This window comes from Fundulus heteroclitus, chromosome 23 (genome assembly GCF_011125445.2).
Source record: "Fundulus heteroclitus isolate FHET01 chromosome 23, MU-UCD_Fhet_4.1, whole genome shotgun sequence".
NCBI classification, from domain to species: Eukaryota; Metazoa; Chordata; class Actinopteri; order Cyprinodontiformes; family Fundulidae; genus Fundulus; species Fundulus heteroclitus.
Window position 1 is genome coordinate 5,694,255 of NC_046383.1, and position 22,936 is coordinate 5,717,190.

General features: G+C 39.3%; 1 protein-coding gene across 1 annotated transcript in view; it reads left to right on the plus strand.

The window, feature by feature from the left end:
- Positions 1 to 22,936, plus strand: part of drp2 (dystrophin related protein 2) — a 165,985-nt gene that overhangs the window by 113,949 nt on the left and 29,100 nt on the right. Inside the window, exons 13-18 of the mRNA XM_021316064.2 lie at positions 2,034 to 2,119; positions 5,302 to 5,459; positions 7,825 to 7,991; positions 12,689 to 12,800; positions 13,429 to 13,565; positions 20,130 to 20,195. Of these exons, the coding sequence (XP_021171739.1) occupies positions 2,034 to 2,119; positions 5,302 to 5,459; positions 7,825 to 7,991; positions 12,689 to 12,800; positions 13,429 to 13,565; positions 20,130 to 20,195 (726 nt within the window). The remainder of the gene's footprint in view (positions 1 to 2,033; positions 2,120 to 5,301; positions 5,460 to 7,824; positions 7,992 to 12,688; positions 12,801 to 13,428; positions 13,566 to 20,129; positions 20,196 to 22,936) is intronic.

The window sequence follows — 22,936 nt, forward strand, 5'->3', positions numbered from 1 at the left end:
AGCAGCCATATCTGTCAGTGTTGCAGTTGTTTGAGGTGAAATCTTTAAGTTCTCTATTCCTACAAGTATCTTTGTTGTATCATACGTATTTGTGGCGATTTTGGGTATTTTGGGGGAAATAACTATGTGCATAGACATAAGGAATGCACTCTTTTATTGTGGTGCTCTCTTGTGCGATTACTTGTTGTAAAAGCTGTTTCTTAGCAGTTGCAGGAAAACAGATTGGAGATGGATGTGAGCAGTCATGTGGCTTTTTTTTTTCACAGACGTTTAGAAAGACTGCGACCGGCTAAAGCTGCCGTAACAGCTTCCAGCCAGAGGGTCAGACACATCTCCAGTTGTGTCTTCTCAGACACAACTGGAGCAAATCCTCTTTGACACCAGCACTCACCCAGCTTTGTTCCCTGTTTGTTCCGTCTCCAGGAAAAGCCCCACAGCACAGACACTGAAACATAAGAGTATCCGGTTCGTAGCTTTTAACCATTCCCTGCTAATGAGAAACAATCAGAGACTTCGCCGTCTGAGTACATTTCGGTAATTGCTTTTCGTTTCCCTAATAAATAGCGGTGGGGAACGTGAACGAGACTTGAGTTTATTTCTGTATGTGTTTGTGAAAGAAAACGTGGGAAAATGCAGCAGGACGGTTTGCGGGGGGGAAGCTTGTCATGGGGCGCTGGAGAAATGTGTCCCCTGAGGAGCGTCACTGGGATGCACATTGGAGATGGTATATAAGCAGAAAGTGTGGGTGAAAGATACTGACATCCAGTCGTCACCATGTGCTCAGTGTCTCCTCCAGACGCTCCCCGGTCCTGAATCTAACAGGGGATCGACAGTGATTCACTCCTTCAAGTCTTTCCATCTGATATATTTTTTTTTATCTGTGTACCTTTTTAGAAACCTGGGACCACACTTTTAAATAACGATCTACCCCTTTCAGGCCACCATCCAGTTGTAGAAAATATAACTCAGCCTTTTATCTAATTTCATACTTGATTGGCCTGATGTTGTCTGATGAATCCAGTGTTCTTGATCTTTCATGTGACATTTGAAATGTTAATTTGATTAGCACGGTTTTAGCTAATGCTGCTCAGATCTGCATTAAATCCTTGGAGGCTTTTTGGCAGCCAAGCTGGGAACGGTGATGACGTAGTTGCTTCTGAAATCTATTGCTGGTTTAAAAACCTTCCTTCATTCGGGAAAACGGGTTTCATTTGAGGTTTAGGCGGTTCCTTGCAAAAGCATTAATGCGCTGTGAACTTTTACTCACTTGTTTCACCATACAATCACAAATGTCAGTGTATTTTGGTGGGATTTTCAAGTCTTGATCTCAACTGTCTGTTGTGTTCCTTGGTCTTCATGATGCTAGCCGCTCTTTAATGTTCTCCAACAAAGCTCTGAAGCCTTCAAGGAGCAGCAGAATTCACACTGAGATTAAATTAAACACAGGTGGAGTCAATTTAATAAATATCTGACCTCTAAACCCCTTATATATATATATATATTTTTGTTTGGCTGTTTCACTGTAAATAGGACTGACTGCAAATGTGTGCTGCACTTTCTTTATTTCAAGAAAATAAAAAAAAATATTATTTTCCTTCAGCTTCATAATTATGCAATGCTGTGTTAGTCTGTTGCATCACCAATAAAAAAGGATTACGTCATTAGTTGCAGCAGGGCAAATAGGGAAAGGTTTAACGGGGAATAAGTTTGCAAGGTGCTCTATACAGGATATGCATTTTTAACTAGCATATGATATTTTTGTTGCTCCTCTGAGCATAAAATTCTTGGAAAACACTTTACCGATTCCCTGAAGGGCCTTTACTTACTCTGAATGTGCTCTAATGCAATTTCACACTACTTCACTGACCTGTATTGTGCTGCTGTGACCCGTGTAATTTCTCCCAGCAGGGCTCTGTATTACCACGATCCACTATGCAGTGACTCCAGATTGTTCACCTTTCAAAATCTGCAATCTCAGAAGTTTTCTTGTTGTTGTGTGTGTGTTTTATTTTTTTTTTTTTACTTTCCTGCAGTGCTCGAAACGGCAAAATGCGTGTTCTCAGCTTCAAGATGGGCCTGGTGAGCTTGTGCAACGCGGACGTCCAAGAGAAGTACAAATGTAAGTGTGATGCTTGTTTGAGTTGGATAAGTGCATCTTATCGACTGAAAACAGTGATCCAAAATAAAACAGCCCTGATTGCCGGTTTTACAAGACATCCACTTAGAGTAATGAGAATTGTTATGTTGCCATAATGAAGAAAGCTTTCGTTGCTTGTGCAGGGGTGCAGCACAGGACTTGAAAGGGTTGCTTGCAGAAGTCACATCTACACATTTACTTTTTGAAACAATTCAACTGGGAAAACTTTGGCACGCCATTTTCCTTTCTTTGGTTGTAATTAATCTTTAATGCAGTATTTCTTGTTTGAAGGGGTTGTGTTGAAGTTGACAGTCAATGTCTTACCAGGGGCAGATAATTCTTATTAACAGCTCCGATTCAAATAATGTTTAAAAAATTTTGTATTCAACATAAAATTTCTATTAGATGGTTTCATATGTGACATTGTGGAAAATTATAGAATTGCAATTACTTAAATTACTTTCAAATTTTTGTAATTTCTTACATTTGCTGTTGATAGTTACTTTTTCTTCTCACACTTTCTTATTTAATTTTTTTTACAAACAACAAAATTACTTTTTCCTCTTCTGGTCAGACTTCATCCTTAATAGTCTGAAATATACCTTTATTATTATGGTGCTTTTGCAGCAGCGTAATGTTTGATTATATATGCACCTGCGGTCTGAGATATGTTTTTAGTGCTCTGTTGTTCTTCCAGTTTATGAGTCACTTTTGGCGTCCTCCACATTTATTGGTAGCCCTGTTAAAATTGTGTAAAAAGCCTTGAAATAAATTAATCTTTTATTGCTGTGGTGTAATGTCACATTGAAAACTCTAGCGAATTCAATCCGCAATTTGAGAGCATTTATTAAGCAGAGAGAGAGAAATATAACAGAGAAATACTGTCGTTGGTTTTAACGAAAGCATCCTTGGTCGGCGCCTCGGCTCTTGATACTTTGTACAACTTATTTTTGTCAGTAGGACCAACCTCAGTCTAACATTTTAACATTTCACATAACTGGAGCTTTTATATAGGACTTTGTTCTGAGGGCTGAAATGGTCGTGGAAGAAGGTTTTGATTCTTTCGTCTGGTAAAGCCTGACAGGATTTGGATCACTGTCTTGCCGAACAACACAACAATGACTTATGTCCATGTCACCATGGAATAAAGCCCTCTGGTGCTTTGGATAGAGGGACGAGGCCCACAGCATCACAGATCCTCTTCTATACAGCGTTAATGACACTTTTCTTTATTTATTTTTTGTTCACGGAAAACCCAGCTGGAGTGTCTGTTGCTGAAAAGTTAACTCTTCAGCCCATCTGACCAAAGCACATATTTCTAATTAAAGTCTAGCAGAGTTGACATTCATGATGGTGTGATAGAAAAGACTTTTCATGCGATGCCTCTCAAACAACGCGTAGATAGCATCTAATGGTTTTTATGGACACTTGGTGACCCCAAGAGCCTCTATTTGCTCTAAAAGCGAGTTTGGAGATTTTTATTTTACACCTGCTCTGCCATCCATTTTCACTCCCCATCGTGGCAAGATAAACCTGCGTCTTCATCCAGCCTTTTTTTTTTTCTCCACAGTTTCAGTCGTTTAAAACTGACTATTGCTCTGACAGCATAAGAAGAATTTATTTTTGCCATTTCCTGGCTTACAGGAATCAAGATAGATTTGCCTTGATTGACTAAGAGGAAGTGACCTGCCTTTCATGATGCATTTATATCTGGAGGACAACAGGAAGTCACGACTTACTAAATGTTATCATGAAGCTCCAATTTGCAAAAGTAAAGTATGAATTAGAAAAATGCTTTAGTCACTTTCATTTTATGCAAATTGGTACGTGTATATTTAAGTGTATGTATGTTGACTCACCTCAGAATAAAGGGCTAAATAAAGAGGAATTAAAGTTTATTTTTTAAAAGCCTATTGTGAGATTGTGCTACAAAAATTCAACTTTACCATGAGAGCCATTAAGCGTAAAAGGCGCTCTTGATTAAAGGAGTAATAATTGCTCAACCTGGAATGGATTGTAGTTGACACAAACTCAGACCTGTGTTATTTGTTCTCGCCACAGTTTCTAAGAGTAAAAATAATTTGTTTTCTTCCAGCTGACAAAAGCAACAAGTAATGATGTGATGTGTCTGACTGAGTCCCGTTAAAATCACCAGTGAATTTATGTCGCCACATATCTCTAACACATTTTCCCTAATGTGAAACACATGGTTTGTATTTACGCATTCTTACTAGTGCATGATTTGTTCAATGTGACGTGGAGTGACCTCGTTTTCCAATTTTCACTTTAGTCCTCTAAAATTAATGAATCTATAGAAGTATATGAATGTGTTATGCAAATCTAATTTTGCCCATAACGTTTATGGAATCGAATATCTCAACAGCAGTCAGAAAAACTGCAGGTCTTGTGCTTTTCAATCGAGCGAAAGAATGCCATTATCTTACCAAAGGAGCATATTTAAGATGTAAGAGACCGATACGCTGCAGAAATGTCTCCATAAAACATGTCCAGAGCCCCACTCAGAAGCTTTGTGGGAATATTTAAAACATCAAACAGGCCTGAGCTCTGGTTATGAGGGTGATGTGAAGGAGGCTGTTTGGGATGCATGCATTGGAGCCAAGCATTCTCTCATTGTGGGGGAAATATAAGCCCACAAAGAGGGGGATACACAGGATGCTGCCATTGTGCAGCACACTCACACGCCTGTCAGGATTCATCTCTTCAGCGACAGGCAGACTCCCAGCATAGCGAAAGACTCGGTCAGAACTTGACAAGATGCCTTTTACTCAAGTCTTTCATGTCTAAAACAAGTGAGATGATCATGAATAATGATTTATTCTTATTTTATGTCACTGAAGTGATGCTTGTTTTATAAATCTTTAGGTTCAGTGAGCTGGATTTCTTGAGGTATTCTTTTGTAATATAGATTTTAAGAAAAACTTTGGTGTTTTACTGAATTTGGGGAAAATTCAGATTTTTTTTTAAGTCAGCCTGGCTCCTCAAGCACACGTGTCCTCATGCTGAGGCACATGTGAAGGTAATAACCTTCCAACTTGTTGAAACGCACAGCCGCACGTTTTGATGAATATTGCTGCCACACGTACTTGTGTGTAATCAGCTTAGTCAGTGCATAATTGATAGATAACTGCATGAATGTCTTGCAGACTTGTTCCGTCAGGTGTCTGGTCCTGGAGCTCTGACAGACCAGCGTCACCTCAGCCTGCTGCTACACGAAGCCATCCAGATACCCCGCCAACTGGGTGAAGTCGCAGCTTTCGGCGGCAGCAACGTGGAGCCAAGCGTTCGGAGCTGCTTCCGCATGGTGAGGACACGGTCACGCTCGTGCCTTTCACAGCCAAACCCCATTTGCAGATGTGCTTGGAGCTCCGGAGGCAGACGAAATCATGTGTTTTTTATTTTTAGATAACAGTGTTGAGGGTTCAGTCTGCAGCTTTGATGCTCTGTGAAAGGAGCTGTCCATCATCTGCTAATCACCAGGCCACCGATGCAGTTCAAATGTTTTAAATAATAGCTAATTTACCTTTGTGAGAACTTTCTCTGAGCATCAGGATATATTAGTTGGGATGTCAACTTCGGCAGGGTTGTCAAGAGCCCAGAGAATTTGTTTTCATATAAATTGTCAGGAGAATGCCTCCAACTCCACAGCCTTAGATCAGGGGTCTGCAACCTATGGCTCTTTACACCTTCAGCTTTGGCTCTTAAAAACTTAGACCAAGAATGCAGGGGGGAAACAATTGGTCAATGTTTCTAAATGTAAAGGTAATTTAAAATTGCTCGCTTTAGGATGCATTTAGTTCTGCAATATATGCATAGCATTTCCAGAAAAAAAGAAACTAATGGTGTATAGAATATTTTACTATAGATAAATGAAGTATCTTTTTGTCAATAGGTTGCAAACGACTTGCTTTTTCATTACTTTGTTATACAAATCAAATGTCCAGTTGAAGAAAATGCATTAAATCTAAACATAAAAATACTGTTGGTTAAATAATAAAAACTGCTGATCTTTAATTAAAAAAAATGTAAACAAGTTTCTTACAGTGTACCTTAAAAACAAGCTCTTGTTTCAAAGAGATGTGTAACTTTTGTGGCTCTAAACAAAATTTGTTTAGCTGGACCGAGAGCAAAAATGGCTCTGCGGGTTGTAAAGGTTGCTGACCCCTGGCTTAGATTCACAAAAATGCATCTTGTATGAACCACAAGACCTCTAAAACACTGAGACTATGAGACCAAAGTTGAGTTGGTTGATCTTAATGCACAGCACCATGTTTGACAGAAAAATATATATATCTTACAAAACAACTCACACCAAGTGTCTGATACAGTGGTGGAGATGTCATGGTGTGGGCTTCTCTCCATATCAAAGTATTCTAAAGTCAAATTTGAGATCATCTCACAGCTTTTTTCCAGGTAAGCCAAAATAACATAATAAAACATAATTTTCCAAAAAAACAATTGGAAAATAACAAGGCGAGGAGACTAAACTTACATCAGAAGTGATTTGGAAAAATCCACATTAGAACTAAGAATAATTCATATACCAATAAATATGTTAATACTTTTGTAACATACAAAGTTAAATAACTAATTCAATTCAATTTTATTTACATAGCGCCAATACATGATACATGTCATCTCAAGGCCCTTTCCAAAGTCAAATTAAATCAGATTATCCAGATTGTTAAAAAAAATGCCCTATCAAAGGAAACCCAGCAGGTTGCATCAAGTCTCTCCAAGCAGCATTCCCTCCTCCTGAAAGAGCGTAGAGCCACAGGGACAGTCATCTGCATTGTTGATGGATTTGCAGCAATCCCTCATAATCCCTAAAACAAATGAAACAAAATAATTTTGAAATGTAGCGGTTGATGTATATAAATGGTGCCGTTTAAATTGTTCCGGTATCCTCCGATTTGAGCTTTAACTGCACAATATATCTCATTTCACAATACCTCGTTAGTGTGAAAAAGAAAGTTGTGTATTAATCAAGCTAAATTACTGTAGTGATGGTGTGAACATCCCATCTGGGGCTTTGCTATGGCGTGGTATGACCAGGGTTGGCAGCTCCAGGTGTTTGGTATGTAAGGAGCTGCCATTTGACCTCCCACAGGGAGCCAAGCTGGGTACGGTGCTAACAGAGAGGAGCTCCCTCATCCCCAGGAGATCCCACATCTCTGTACACCTCCACGCCTGTGATCAGTGCACACACTCACATACATTTATTATGTTACCCAGCTTGAGCTGTGTGAGCAGCCCCGGGGAAATCAACTTCTTAATGCATCTCTGATGCAGACTTAATGAGAATTTAGCACATCGCGGATTTTGAGCGCTTGGCGAGTTATTCCTTTATTAGGTTTGCTTTCTTTTTATTTCACTTCCTTCTTAACAAGCTGTCTCCAGGAGAGAGAGAGACAGCATGCAAACTCGCATTAAAATCTGCATTATTTATATCTGTTATATTTTTAGCTTTGTAAATGCTTAACCGTAACTTAACGGTTTAATGTTGGGCTCTCCTTCAATATTTTATCTATTATGATTTCTTTCACTATAATAGATGAAACTGACTTTAACTAGGGAAAAATTGTTGCTGTTTTTATTGCTTTAAGATTCTGGCCTCCTGTTAGTCTATATTTGGGTTGTTTACAGTCTCTCTTACCTTTCCCTAACAGGCCCCTGGGAAACCTGCCATTGAGGTGTCTCATTTCCTGGAATGGATGAGCCTCGAGCCCCAGTCGATGGTTTGGCTGCCCGTCCTCCACCGTGTAGCTGCTGCAGAGTCCACCAAGCATCAGGCCAAATGCTATGTCTGCAAACAATGCCCCATCAAGGGCTTCAGGTAAGCATGGCTGCTGTGCATCTTTGAGAGTATTTACATGTGGCTGTGCTGCTAATGGAAAGAGATGATTTAAAACGGATGATTCATCAAATATTTTATAAGTGGGAAATTCACTTTATGACGTCATATAACATTTATGATATACAATACTTGCAAATATAATTCTACAGAAAAAAAAACACTATAACAAAGTTTAGAAGTATGTTCTTACAATACAACACCACATAAGTCTGGCATGTTTTACTGAACTACCGTTATATTGTTTGCTTTCCGAAGCTAAAATAAAACTGATTCATATGAGGACATCTGTTTGTGTTTCACCTTTTAGAGGAGTAAGAAATAAACAGCATACTTGGGTATTTCTAAATAAATACAGCTGCTTTAGGAGTTAAAAATTGGAATTCTCACAATAATAAATGTGGGGACTAATAAACTTGCATGTTTTGTTTCTACATCACTGTAAAAAAAAAAAAAAAAAAAAGCTAAAGCCTTTTTTCAGATTTTTTTTTTTTAAATTCAGTTTCAATTCAATCTATGTATAATAGCGTCAATTCCCAACACGTCATGTCAAGACTCTTTACAAAGTCCATTCTCTCAAATCCTACAGACAGATTGCTTAAAAAAGTTCTGATCCAACTAAACCCAGCAGATTGAATCAAGCCATGGACCTGCAGCATTCTCTTCTCCTGGATGAGTATGCAGCAACGGCGAATGGTCGCTTAAATTGATTCATTGACTTGACAGCAATCCCTCATACCGAGCATGCATGTAGCAACTGTGGAGAGGAAAACCGGAAGAAACCTCCAGCAGAACCGGGCTCAGTGTGAACGGTGTGAGAAGACAGAGCAGAGACACAAAAAAAAGCACAGAAGCACTGATCCATGATTCGTTTCTATGTGAGAGAAAACATTAAATGGGGAAAAAAAGAGAAATACACGGTTAATTAAGCAGATAGGCTCTAAGCCAGGTATAGATAATGAAGGAAAGCATATACAGTTAGTAACAATAAAAGCGCAGCCAATGTCTAGGAGAGAGACTGGGTTAAACACGTTAAGGAGCAAATGTATCATCTAGATCCATACCAACATTATAAGGGACAAAAACTGCTTGTGTGGGACAAAGTGGGACATATTTACAAGTATGTTAAAATGTACTTAAATTTCTAATAACTGACTTGTAGTATAAATAGGGACTTTACGCGGTAGGTTAAAGTAGGTTTTTAATCTCGCAAGTACTGGGATATATTTCATGACAATGCCATCTTCAACTTTAAATAAACATTTTATGTGTGTGTTGTATCTATCCAGCTGTTCAATACACTGTATTACGATCATAAATAATGCTAATTGTATTGTATAAAATATTGCAGGACTATCATGCTGAAATGGTTAACAAATCTTGTTTTTCACTCTTTGTCATTTAATGCAAGTGTTTCTGGTTCTGCCGGAGGTTTTTCCTTCCCGTTAATGGGTGGTTTTTCTTCCCACTGTCGCTTCATGCTTGCTCAGTATGAGGGATTGCAGCAAAGCCATGTACAATGCAGATGACTCTTCCTGTGGCTCTACGGTTCCCCAGGAGTGACTGCTGCTTGTCGGGACTTTGATGCAATCAACTGGTTTCCTTATATAGGACATTTTTGACCAATCTGTATAATCTGACCCAATCTGTATAATATGATTGAACTTGACTTTGTAAAGTGCCTTGAGATGACATGTTTCATGATTTGGCGCTATATAAATAAAATTGAATTGAATTGAATTAAAAGGAAAGCCATAAAATAAAGGGGAGCCCTATTATCAAATAAAAAAAGCAATACATTTATTTCAAGGACATTTACCGGTACTGTTAAGTTAGTCTGACTTTTTGTTCATCCTCAGAATGAACAAAGTTCATGCTGTGGTTTTCATGCTCTTTAACTTTTGGCAGTTCAACACATGATCCATCTTGTACCTGATAGGAAGAATAATATTAAAACTTTCCAAACAGACATCTACTAAACAAAAAGTTACTATTAAAATGTCTGTCTGTTGTGGGCCTTTGCACAACCATCTTTTTATTGCAAGTCGTCCTAGCTGCCATTTATTTACTTTGTCCCCTTCCTTAGACACGGGTGGTGGCACTTCCTTGGCACGCAACATTACCCTTTGAAAAGTATTGATGGTCTTGGGCTAATACTACTGACAGTCAGTGACTCTATGACAGCGGTAAAAAGCTAATAGTTATTTGCTTCTGCAGGAATATTTGGACACATGGATTATTAGGATAAATTTAAACAATAATGAGAAATCAAGTAATATTAAAAGTAAAAAATAAACAGACAAAATTACGTTAGCTGTATTGGTGGACTTAAATCATGACACCCCTCACATTTATTCCCTCTTAATATTTTTATTAATATACTTATTATTAGAACATCTTCATTTCAATGGAGGGCTTCTCAGAAATGTAGTATGCTGAGAGCTGGAGTGAAAGTTAACACCATGGAGCGATCAAAAGGGCTCTCTGAGGACGTCAGAAAGAGGATGATAGCCGCTTTTGAGCCTGGTAGGGGATTTAAAGAGGTCTCAGAAGAACTTGAAAACAACTGTTCTGTTCAGAAACCCGTCTGTAAGTGGAGGACATTCAGAGTGTCTGCTGAGATGTCCATGTCTGCTAAAAGAAGTCTCCACAAAACTATAAAATTATCACTATACCTGCAGCAGTCTTTGGCAACTGTTGATGAGAAACGGGCTGTCTCCACAATCAGAGACCGCAAAAGGTTTTCACTGCGGAAATAAGCAAAATGTTCTTGGAAGGAGTGTATTTGTGCTCCATTTGAGCACGTAAATAAGATTATCGGCCAATGGAGTGTGTATTTTTACCCCTAAAATATCATAATTAGATATGCTGCACTTGAACTAAGATGATGGAGATGAGTTGTTCCTATTTTAAGCACAAAATTATCATTCTATTGGCAGATCGTTTAAATTTACATGCTTAAATCATGGATAAATACAACAATTTCAAGAACATTTTACTTACTTTTAGTTTAGTTAACTTGCATAGCAATTGTGTAAGGAGTGCATATTTTCTGTGTAAGAAAAACATAAAGCCCAGACTAAAGTTTTCCAGAGAGAATACCAGGATCTGAACTGATTAGGGCATGTTTGGAATCTAACATTCCAGGTAAATAACCTCATATTGTGAAGCATGGTGGTGGAGGTGTCATGATTTTAGAAGGCTTTGCTGCAGCAGAAGCTGGACAGCTCAGCATCATAACATCCCCCGTGAATTGAACCATGTATCAGAGGAAAACGTCTCTCTGTTAAAGGCATACTATGCAACATTTTTCAGTTAATTAATGTGTTCCATACCATTTTGGATGATTAAATGAGTCATTTCAGGTCGAACAAAGGTTTTCTCGGCCGCCCTGGGGGTCTGTGGGGGAAATACCGCACTTGCAAGAGCAAGAGCTTCCGGCCCGCATACACAGAAGTCTTGCTTTACGGGGAGAACTCCATGTGTTTTTGCCCTGCCATTCACTATATGCACGCGCGAAAGCAACAACATAAACATGCAAGCATATCGAGTTTTATTATTATTATTATTATTATTATTATTATTATTATTATTATTTATTTTTATTTTTTTTATGTTGGCGTGACGCTACCGCGGCAGCCGCGGCGGCCGCCTCGCCAAGATAGCGCTGCGGGAAGCTTGATGTTCATACCTTCACTGTGTTAGTCATTGTTTGTACTGCCGTTTTTTCCACTTTTCGTTGCGTTCGCCTGTCTGCTAACCTCAAAACAACCGCGCCTGGCTTGTCGGAGAAACCAGAACAGCTGAGCATCTTTACGACAGTGCACTTTTACTTTCGCCCTCTGGGGGGAGCCTCGCTGGAAAAATCAACCCCGGTTGCATAGTATACCTTTAAAGAATAAAGCCCAAGCTGAGAAATTGACCCGCACCTACTAGGAACTTGCAGAAAACCTGAAAACGGAAAGTCCTGGGCTAGTCAAGGCCCACATCTCAATGTCACTGAGATGCTGTTGGATGACTTGAAGCAGGGTGTACTGTACATGCAAGGAACCACTCAAACATCCCACTGCTGAGAGTGAGAAGTGGGACAGAACTTGCTCAGACATCAGAGAACAGCAGATGAACTCAAGAAGCTTCTCACAAAATGTATTCTAGCCAAAAAGGGGTTATACTAGCAATTAGGTAGTAGGGTGTCCTAACTTATGTGTAAAATAATATCCATGTTTTGTTGGTGTTTACCTGTAAATTCTTCCTGGTGTGTCCTCGTTTTTTCCCCATCACTGTATATACACTATGCAAATATTAGAAAATAAGCATCACACTTTAAGTGAGCACAATAGTCTTTTTTTTTTGTTCAGAAAGCAAGCTAAACATAATTTTTTTTATCAACATCGAATGTTTTTTTAAGATTTCTGTTTTGCCGTCTCTCGAGTTGATGTAACGACTCGAGAGATTTCATTAAGATTTCTCCTACATTTTTTCTTCTTAACAACCCCAAAATCCCAAGTTTTCTATAGGAAATCAAACGTCTTTTGTCTGAGTGTGCAAAGAGATACGTGTCTCTGCAGCGTGGCTAAGATAATAATACCCACACACACATACACACTCACACACACACAACTCTGCTCCATTCACTTCTGCAAACACAGTTGAAGTCTCTGTTTTATTGATCTCGACAGGTATCGCAGTCTGAAGCAGTTCAATGTCGACATCTGCCAGACATGTTTTCTAACCGGCCGCACAAGCAAGGGCAAGAAGCTGCACTACCCCATCATGGAGTACTACACCCCAGTAAGACGAGCATTACGTAACACTTCACCAGAATACAAATTCAGGTCTTTAGGGAGGGATGAAGCTCAGCTAAATTTAAGATCCAAAAACATACTCCTAACTCCCTCTTTCTTCTGCCAAGCGTGGATCAGAGATCTTATCCACTGTATCTTTGTCTTATCTGTGGTATAAATGGAGAGATAACCACTTGGTCTTTTTTTTGTGTGTGCTAATTTTAGATTTATTTAAAGAGTAGAACTCATCAATCAGTACAGTGCATACATTTCAGTGCAGGAGTGTGATGAGATTACTTCAATTTCACGATGTAAAATATGGCACTGTGCATTTTTTTTCCACCTAGGAATATTTTTATTGCAGGGTATAGTTCTCACAGCAGGCAGTCTTTTAAAAATATTCTCTCAGACAGATCTGACGAAACAAGGAAGCGTTTTAAACAGAGCAATAAGGTAGGGATAGTAGATGGAAGGAAACATTAGTATTGGAGGGAAAAATGGATAAATTTTACATGAGGTAATCTCTGGAGATGGCAACTCTAAAGCAGTGCAATTTGTCTTTCAATCATCCATGCCCTGTGCTGCAACCTCCACTTTTCAACCCCTCCTCCACCCACCTCCCTCGACGAGTGCAGACGACCTCGGGAGAGAAGATGAGGGACTTTGCCAAGACTCTGAAGAACAAGTTCAGGTCAAAGCAGTACTTTACAAAGCACCCGCAGAGAGGTTACCTGCCAGTGCAATCTGTGCTGGAAGCTGAGAGCTCAGAGACGTGAGTCCCACAACACACAGCCACCCCCCCCCCACCCCCCCATGCTGTCTGTTTTCATATGCTCCGGTATGAAGACAGACATGATTCTTTATATTTTATTACTTAAAGAAAAAAATGTGTTTGCATAACAATACTAGATCCATAATAAGTGTTGGTTGTATATAAAGTTAAGAATTTACAAGATATGATGATGAATGAGAATAAAAACACTAGAGATCAGAATCCAATCCGGCTTTATTTATATAGAACTTTACATTATTATAAAAAAAAAAAAAAGACCAAAGTGCTGTACAGAATACATAGAAATAACATTAAATTGACAAAAGCAGTTTTAAAGACAGAAAAACATGGAATACTAAAATAAAAAATACTTTACTTTGTAGCCAATTTACAATGTCTGATTTTCACGAACCTTTCAATTCCCAATTCTAATTTTGTCTAATTCTGGCTTAAAAAGAAATACAGTTAGAAGTAAAAAAATAAAGTTTTTCAAGTTCTTGTGAACAATCATTACATGTTTTTTGTCAAGAGCATAGGGAATGTGAAACTATGTGCATGACCAGAAGAATGAGAGTTTTATTTTTAAACAGATGACCAATACAAACCAACCTGGCCTTTCTGTGCAAATGTAACTGCCTCTGTGAAGATTTAATGGAAAATTGGGTTAAATGTCACAATCCACACCCAGGCCTGAGTGCTGCCAGAAGTGTGCAATCAAGAAAGCATTTAAATAGAACCTGTCTGACAACATGAAGAAGGCTAAAAGATCCCAAAAGCAGCACATTGTGCCCAATAAAATAAAAAAATCAAGAACTGATGAGAAACACACTTACGGACATCTATTAGTCTGAAAAAGAGTTACAAAGCTATTTCTAAGCTAAGTCCTGCTAGCCCAACAAAGCCATTATGCACAAATTGTTCAACAAGTTATAGTTGTAAACCTGCCCACCAGCTCGATGGAGGTCACAAATTAATCCAAAACAAATCTAAAGGACTGCTGGCCTCACTGGCCTCGGTTAAGGTCAGGGTGCACTATTCGACTAAAAGAAAGGAACCTGGGAGAAATGGCATTAATGGGAGAGTTTCGGGGCAAAAACTACTGCTGAGCGAACAAAACACAAAGACCCGTCTCACATTTCCCAGAAATATCCGTATGATCCCCAAGGCTTTTGGGTATCATACGGATATTTCAGATGTTTTCTTGATCAGAAAATATTTTTAGGAAAGAGAAGACAAAAGGAACAAGAAAAAATAACTTAAACAAGCTTAAAAGGATCAAAAAGACCAAAAATAAAAGATTTAAGTGCATCTTAAAATTAGAAAGGCCGTCTGCATCACGGACTAAAACTGGGACTTGGTTCCACAGGAAATTTGAGTGTCAGCATGAATTTTACAATCTCCCACTATAATTACTTTATCAGTATTTCACACTAAATTAGATAAGAAAAGAAGCAATCTAATACTTGAAAGTGCCAGGTTTCTGATACAAAACAACAAACATAAGTGGTTTTAGTGCTTTGCAATTTGGATTAGGAAAATGAAGAGTTAGCTGTTCAAAAGAGTTGCAGCTATTAATCGGGATTGGATTAGTCAATAAATCTGACTGAAAAATGGTTGCTACTCCTCGCCCTCTGTTTCGAGGACTGTGAAAATTTGAATAATTAGATGAAGTTGACTCATTTTTACTCACATATCCTCTTGCTGCAGCCATGTTTCTGTGAGACAAAATAAATCAATCTGATTATCACAAATAAAGCAGTGTGTGTATCTGCGTGCTCTATTTAAATGTGCTGCTGATCTGAATTTCACCCCTGTGGGACAGTAAAGGATATTTCTAATATATTGTTATATTCTAACTAATATAATCTTTGAAGAGAGAGATTTTACATGAAATTAACCACATTTAACTGTTTTATGTTTCCGTCCATGTGGAGTCGTAATTATCCTGAGAAGTTATTCATAAATTTTCTCCTTATTATTGGTCTATTTAATTTTGGCTGTTTGGACTCTCTATAGAAAACTCCTGCTTATACCCAAAACTTAAATTTTGTTTCTATTGGCTTGTTTAAAGTAAGACTGCTGATGTCGCTGGAATCCCCACAATTGTAATACAGCCCAGCAACACATAGTACTTAACAAAGAAGCAAGATTTCTTTTGTTTCATTTAAGTGATTTGGTTATAAAGTGGATTTTTTAACAAATACAAACATTACTAAGGATAATATTTTTTAAATGACCTGCTATATGTCCAGCTATATTTTCATAAATGGGACCTGGTTATTTGAAACAAAACGAAAACATAATGTTGAGTCAGCTCAGATGTTAAGTCACAATATATTTCCTGCATCCTGAAATACATGCAATGCAGTGAAATCTAAACATTTTTGGAAAAAAAGATTTGTTTTCTTTTGGCAACCAGTATTTGTGTGTGTGTGTGTGTGTGTGTGTGTGTGTGTGTGTGTGTGTGTGTGTGTGTGTGTGTGTGTGTGTGTGTTCTCTTGCTGTTGTGTTTTGTTTGTCACCAAAATGGTTTAAAGTCGCTTCTCAGTGTTCGTGACATTAGCCTTGTGATCTCATTCTGATCCAGGCATATTGCTCATGAGTAAATCTGATAGAAAAGAAAAACAGAAGCAGTGAGATAAAAATCCATGAGATCACCGTGAAGCAGTAGCCTCAGGTTACAAGAGCATCCAGGGTGATGTAACTTCAGTATGAGTCCATGTTTCACCAGATTGTGTCATTGTTTTATAACCTCTAAAATTAAAAGAATATTGTTCAGAAATCACTCTCAGAGGAACAAACATGTAGAAAAAGTGAGTGAAGCAGAAGCTGACTAGGTCCGGTTTTATGATTCGAGCTTTCACAAAGAAGCAGTGATGTGCTATAAGATCACAGCTCTGAAACATAACTTGTTTTAAAAAAAAAACTTTAAAGGTAGTCAGCCAATAGTTGTTTATCAGTTGTAATGCTGAACTCAACAGCATCAGGCTCTCCTGATAAGAAATGCTAATTCCTCCTCATCGACAGTCATTGTCGGATCTAAAAGAAAAACTTAATGTGAGGTTGTTTCCTTTTACCCTCAGAGAGTCTGAATTGACCAGTTATATTAAAGTTTTTAGTTACATTTAAAATGTTATATCCAGTTTTTTGGTATTTGTTTTAGGTAAGTCCTATAAGGCAGGGTTTCCCAAACTTTTCAGCCTGTGACTCCCAAAATAACTGATGATCCACTTTTGGTGGGCGGGATTTTCTTTTCTTGTTTGAGGGGAAATTGTGAGAATACAGACATAATTGTATGAGCCGATGTGACGAGTGAATTTCTCCATTGTGAGATCAATAAAGACTATGTTATCTATCTTATCTTATCTTATCTTATCTTAATACTTTGAGAATGAACTGTAAAATTATGAGAACCGAGTAATATTTTTATTAGAACTCTTACAAAAAACAAATCAGAAATCCCCCTGCTTTAAAATAAGGAATGTTGAATTTTGGTATCGGTTTCACCAATAAAGAAATAAAAAATCTTTTTAGTGCATCAGTATCTAATCATCTCGTGAAGCCCATATAATCCGTATGTTTACTGCGCTGTAGTAATGTATCTGCCAAAATGTTATTCCAAGGATAATATCTATCATGCTACTTCAAATCTGAGTCCATCTGTATTTAGTTTCACAAGTGTCAATTATCCAAAAATGTCAAGGTTGCACATGTGGTGGTAAAATACTGATATTCATCCCTCTTTCCTCTAAAAAAAAACCTCTTTTTAGCAGAAGGACACCCCATCCTTTCTCTGTGTGGCTAAAAGACGACCACACATCCCTTCTGCAAATTCCAGCCATGAAGGCGTTTTTTTTTTTCTCCAAGAATACTGTCCGTTCTAAAATTACCGTGAGAGATTTCCAGATGGTGTCATTAGAGATTCTGGTCAAGCTCTGACAGCGGGAGTGTGCGCTCCCCTTCATCCATCCACCTGGAAAATGTCTGCTCCCTGATGAACAAAACAGAGAAGCTACTCCTTCTCAGCACAAGAAACTGGGACTTCCATCGTTCTGCCGCCCTCTTTCTCTATGGAACCTGGATCGGAGAACTCGTCCCAGACTGCAGGGCTACAGATGCCAGGCTTCTAGCTGTTTAGAGCCGACCAGTGAGAAGCCTTATAGAAGAAAAAAGAGAGAATGTGGAATCTACTTTTATATAAACGAACATTGGAGTTCTGATGCCACTGTGTTGCAGAAGACATGCAGTCCTCATGGGGAGTCATTTCTTTTTATAAGTTGATCATGGATAGAGTCCTCTTTATTTTTTCTGGCTAATGTTTACGACCCATCACCAAACTGTACTTCAGACACAGGACAACAGCTGGTAAACACCCAGACTCTCAGACTCTCATCACTGTTCTTGGAGATTTTAACAGCGCAAACCTCCCCAGTGAACCTCCACAATACAGACGGTATGTAAAATCTCCTGCCGGGGCTAAAAATACGCTGGATCATTGTTGCACAGCTTTAAAACACGCAAACCAAGCTGTTCCACCTGCAGCTCTAGGACTCTCTGATCACTGCATCGTCTCATCCCAACTCACATGTGAAAGCTGAATACCTCTAAGCCTGTGGTTAGCCTTGTTAGGAAGTGGACAGATGAATCAAAGCAGATGATACAGGCATGCTTTGACTGCACAGACTGGTAGTGACCTGAATACATTAACTAACACTGTGACATAATGCATCGGTTTTTGTGAGGAAACAATGTGCAGACCAAGACCTTTTGAACATATAACGACAATAAACAATGGTTTTCTGCATATCTGAGGAAGCTGTGTTTGACCAAAGAGGCTTAAAGCAGTGTGGACTGGGCTCTGTAAAAGCAGCCTGGGAGCAATCTAGACAATGAGATCTTGATCAGTCAAAGGAAGATACAGCGAGAAGCTAAAATGATGCTTCTCACCCAATGATTCTACTTCAGTCTAGAGGACCTTGAACCCCCAATGGGCTGACAACCTCAACAGCTTCTTCTGCGAGTTTAAGAACGAGTTTCACACACGATCAACCCTAAAACCATACACCTCAGGGGACTCGTCTGTGAAACTTCTGAAGTTTGCAGATGACACCACTGCCATTGGTCTGATCCAGGATGGTGACCAGCACAGAAAGGATGTGGATCAGCTGGTACAACGGGCGCAATCAGAACCACCTGTCGCTCAATCCACTCAAGACTGTGCAAATGACGATGGACTTGGTGAGAACTCTCCCCACGCTGCCTTCCCTCACCATCCTCTACAGCACTGTGTCTATTATAGATCACTTCTGGCTCCCAGGAACCACATTTTCTTCAGATCTGAACTGGTCCTCACTTATGAAGACGGTTCGGAGGAAGGTCCAGTAGAGACTGTACGTCCGGCAGCAACTCAAGAAGTACAGTCTTCCCCAGGAGCCGCAGGTCATCATTGTGTGGTTCAGCTAATCAACAAAACAGGACAGGTCAAAACTGCAGCAAACAATTGGGTTTGCAGAGAAGATCGTCGAGGCTGACCCTCCCTCCATCCAGGACTTGTACAGGTTTAGGGCCCGGAAAAAAGGCTGCCAGCATCTCTGCAGATCCCACGCATCCTAGACACAAGCTGCTTTTACCCTGATGTCAGTGGCATAGAGCAAAAACAGGCGCCACAGAGACAGTTTCTTTCCTCAGGCTGTCAATCTGATAAACACAATAGACAGCCATTAGTCAGCAACACCGCTGTGAAACAAAATAAGTAGATTCTACTTCACAACTCACAACCACCTTTTTTATTCTCTCCACATAAAAGAGAGAGAAAAAAATGCTGTTTCCATATACATATAACAAATGTCTGCACTTTGTGAGCGCTGTAACCAAGGTCACATTCCTTGATTGTGCACACAATCATAGCCGGATAAAGAGGATTCTGATTATTTTAGTAATAACAAGTAGATAAAACCTAATTAACCCAAATTACTCTGATTAATGTGGTAAAACGGCAATGCCTAAGTGGAGCAGTACTAGAGTATGCGAAGCTATGCATATGTTTATATAATAAAAGAAAGAAATGTTAACTGAGCTAGGTTCAGTCTGGAAGAATTACATGTACTCATCGCAGTGTAAATTCAGTGTAAAATGGAGTTTAAAATTTCTTACTGTGTTTTTACAGAATATCTGTGACTGGAGACACTTGCATTTCTCATCCTAGCTGTTATTGTCTTAAGAAAAATGAATAGAGCAAGCTTCAATAATCACAAACAGTAAAATCTTACCATCTTACACCTAGAACCAGATACCTACAGTACAATTGCAGTTTGTCATATACTGTATATCAATATTTCTATGATATTGAGTCCAGCTCCAGCCCAGTGAATAGAATAAAAAAAAAAAAACAATCTGGAAGAACTTTGAATTAATCAAGGGTCTACAGAGAGATGCTTGTTATCAGGTTCAGGTAGAATTGATGACACCATCAGCTTTAATACTTTGTTTTCCCTCCAGTTATTCATATTGAACTGAGGTGTTTTTTTACTACAATGTATTGACTTTAAATTCTCTCGTTTGCAGTCCGTGCTCCTCACCCAGGCTGCCCCATGCAGACACACACAGCAGGATTGAACACTACGCCAGCAGGTAGGACCCTTACACTATGTACATTAACTCATTACTGTACAGCGCTCTCCTTCTCTCTCACTTCTCCTCTCTCCTCCTAATACACCCTCTCTATAGTGTGACCACCTTTCTTCTCCCTCTCCCTCTCTGCTCACTAATCTTTTGGTCTTTGCTGATTGCGGTATTGATTTTGCTGCCTTGCGTGCCGTACACTGGCCAGCGCAGAGGCTGCACAACCCAGGCACTTCCTTTTGTGCCCACCCCACCCCAAACCACCCGACATTTGAACACAGGCGGAGCGGTTTGTGCTTTCCTCTAAAGCGTCTGTGAAGGATAGCGAGGTGCAGCCTGCCCAGCGGCCTGTCACTTGCCGGGGCAGTGAGCCCATTGGTCACCTGGGAGCTGTCGGTGTAGATTAGAGTCTTTGTGACAGGTTATAAACAGGCCACAATGCTGGACTCTCACACTCCTGGCAGAGGTGCACTGTGAACATAGCTGGACGCGTACATCCCTTCCCAATGAGCCTGCAGTGCATAAATGGGAAGGGAGTGTTTATGTGTTCGTATGTATGCTATTGTGTGCTACTTCCCAAGGATCTACTCACTTTAAATCCTGCCAAAACAAGAGCAACACACAACAGTGAGAGCAGGCGCTATTTTCATCTTTACCCCCCTTGCATTTACCCTGTTTCCCTCTTCCAACTCTTCTTTGTTTGCTTTTTTTTTTACCCATCCCTTTTATCTTTTGCCTCCTGCACATTTACGTTGGCTCTTGTTCTCTTTATCCTTTCTTCTTCGTTCTTTAATGTATTTTCTGTCACATCCTCTTAAATCTCATTGGTTTTGTCATATTTAATATAATTTTATTCAAACAGCCTCTGGTTTGTGTTGGTCACTAAAAGAAAATCTCAACTCATGCACTTTTTTCATTCTCCATGCAGGAGAATGAACAGGAGATTCTGTGACTGCCAGATTTTTTTTTTAGAATAAGCTCCTGTTTAACAGCTTATAAATAAAGAAAAGATAAAAAGTGAACCATTTTTTAGAAGTCCCTAACTTATTCACCTTAAAATCTTCTATTGCTGCCTAATTCTTTCAGGGTCACGCTATGGAGGACTGCCGTCTCGCTCCTCTGGTCATTGTGTGAAGGCGGGGTACATGCTGGATAGGTTTCCAGTCCAAGACAAGGCAACACAAACATACAGAGGATAACCTAACCTTACATTCATGTTTTTATGCAGAAAAAAACCCTAGTACCCAGACATCCCTTGAATGACAACATGTAAAGTTGAGATAGAAAGGGATCCTGGGCTTGAATAGGGATTTAAACCCAGGATCTTCTTGGTGAGACGTGACAGTACTAACAACTGCTGATGAACTTCCACTTTGGGGATATCTTTCATCCCACAGATTTTTCTATACTTTACAGTAAAATGATAGTTTCTAGCACATTATACCCCAAGCCAGGTTTTCCTTTTTGTGCTTTTGTAAATTTGAGAGTGCGGGTGGTTTAGTAATCAATAACTTCTAGGAATCCACCAATTAAACTTTATTTTTAGAGCGCTTCCAACAACACAACAGATTTTATAAACAGACAAATATACAAAAAAAAGACTTGGGTTGCTCAGATCTTTATGATAGACTGGATAAACAAACATGTAATTACTATTAGGTTCAGTATTGTTTTCATTTAATTTATTGAGAACAATAATGGACACAGTATAAATGAACATTTCTTTTACTCAGTTTTTTTGAATTCTTTTATATTCCTTCCATTATTACACCTAAATATTAAAACATCCTGCAAGCTGCTGATAGATCCGTTTTACAAATTTGAATAGGAAAAAGGACATATTATCTTTCTCTATCTTATGGCCGCAGACAATAGCTTGCAAAAGTATAGAAGTGTTGAATGTGTGAAAACACCTCGACAGTCTGTTGGAAGCTGCAAAAGACTTGAAGCCACAGCTCCTCTCACAGGTGATTGGACCGGGGCAAGCCGGCTTTTCGGGTCAAGGGACTGATGTAGTGATGGCGTATGGTTTGCGCGACCATCCATCTGAGGGACTTAAAAGCACAAGGTGAGATATGTAATTTAAATTTGAAGCATTAGCTCGTCTAACAACAGGATCATTACACTGAGGTCAGCTGTGCCGAGCTGTCCGTCTCCACTTATGATTTATGAACTTCTCGAAGGAGCAGAGAGGCAGCTCCTCTTTGCAGGTTTGTGACAGAAATGTTTTTGTGAAAGCGGTTTGAGAGGAGGACAATTACTGTAAACATGCAGTCAAAGCTACAATGAAGTTGTTTATATCAAAGCGTATTTCTGTCTTAGGAAGCCACGGTCAATGTTCAGAAAAAAAAATCTAACCGAGAATCTGTTGCAAAACTTAGAAATCAGTCCACTTGCGTTGGTGGGGCTTTTGGGGGCCTCAGGGGTAACCTCCGGTGGCTGCATGCGATGTTCTTGACGTTCTGTGCTGCTCCTGGGTGGGTCTGGGATGGGCCTGGAGGCTCAGGGTTCCTGGGGTGTGTTGCGCCCTTTGGCGGGGGTCCTGGTGAACTGAGTCTGCGTGTTTAATTTCTTATGTGGTCTGGGAGTTGTTCAAATGTTGGGGTGAGTGTAGCATTTTTTTCTGTGAGGCAGGGATAGTTGGGGCTGCCTTGTGTGGTTCCCTGTCTACACTGCAAAAATAGAACTAAAAATAAGAAAAATCTTCTTGAAATGAGAGTATTTTTCCTTGATTTGAGCAGGTAAATAAG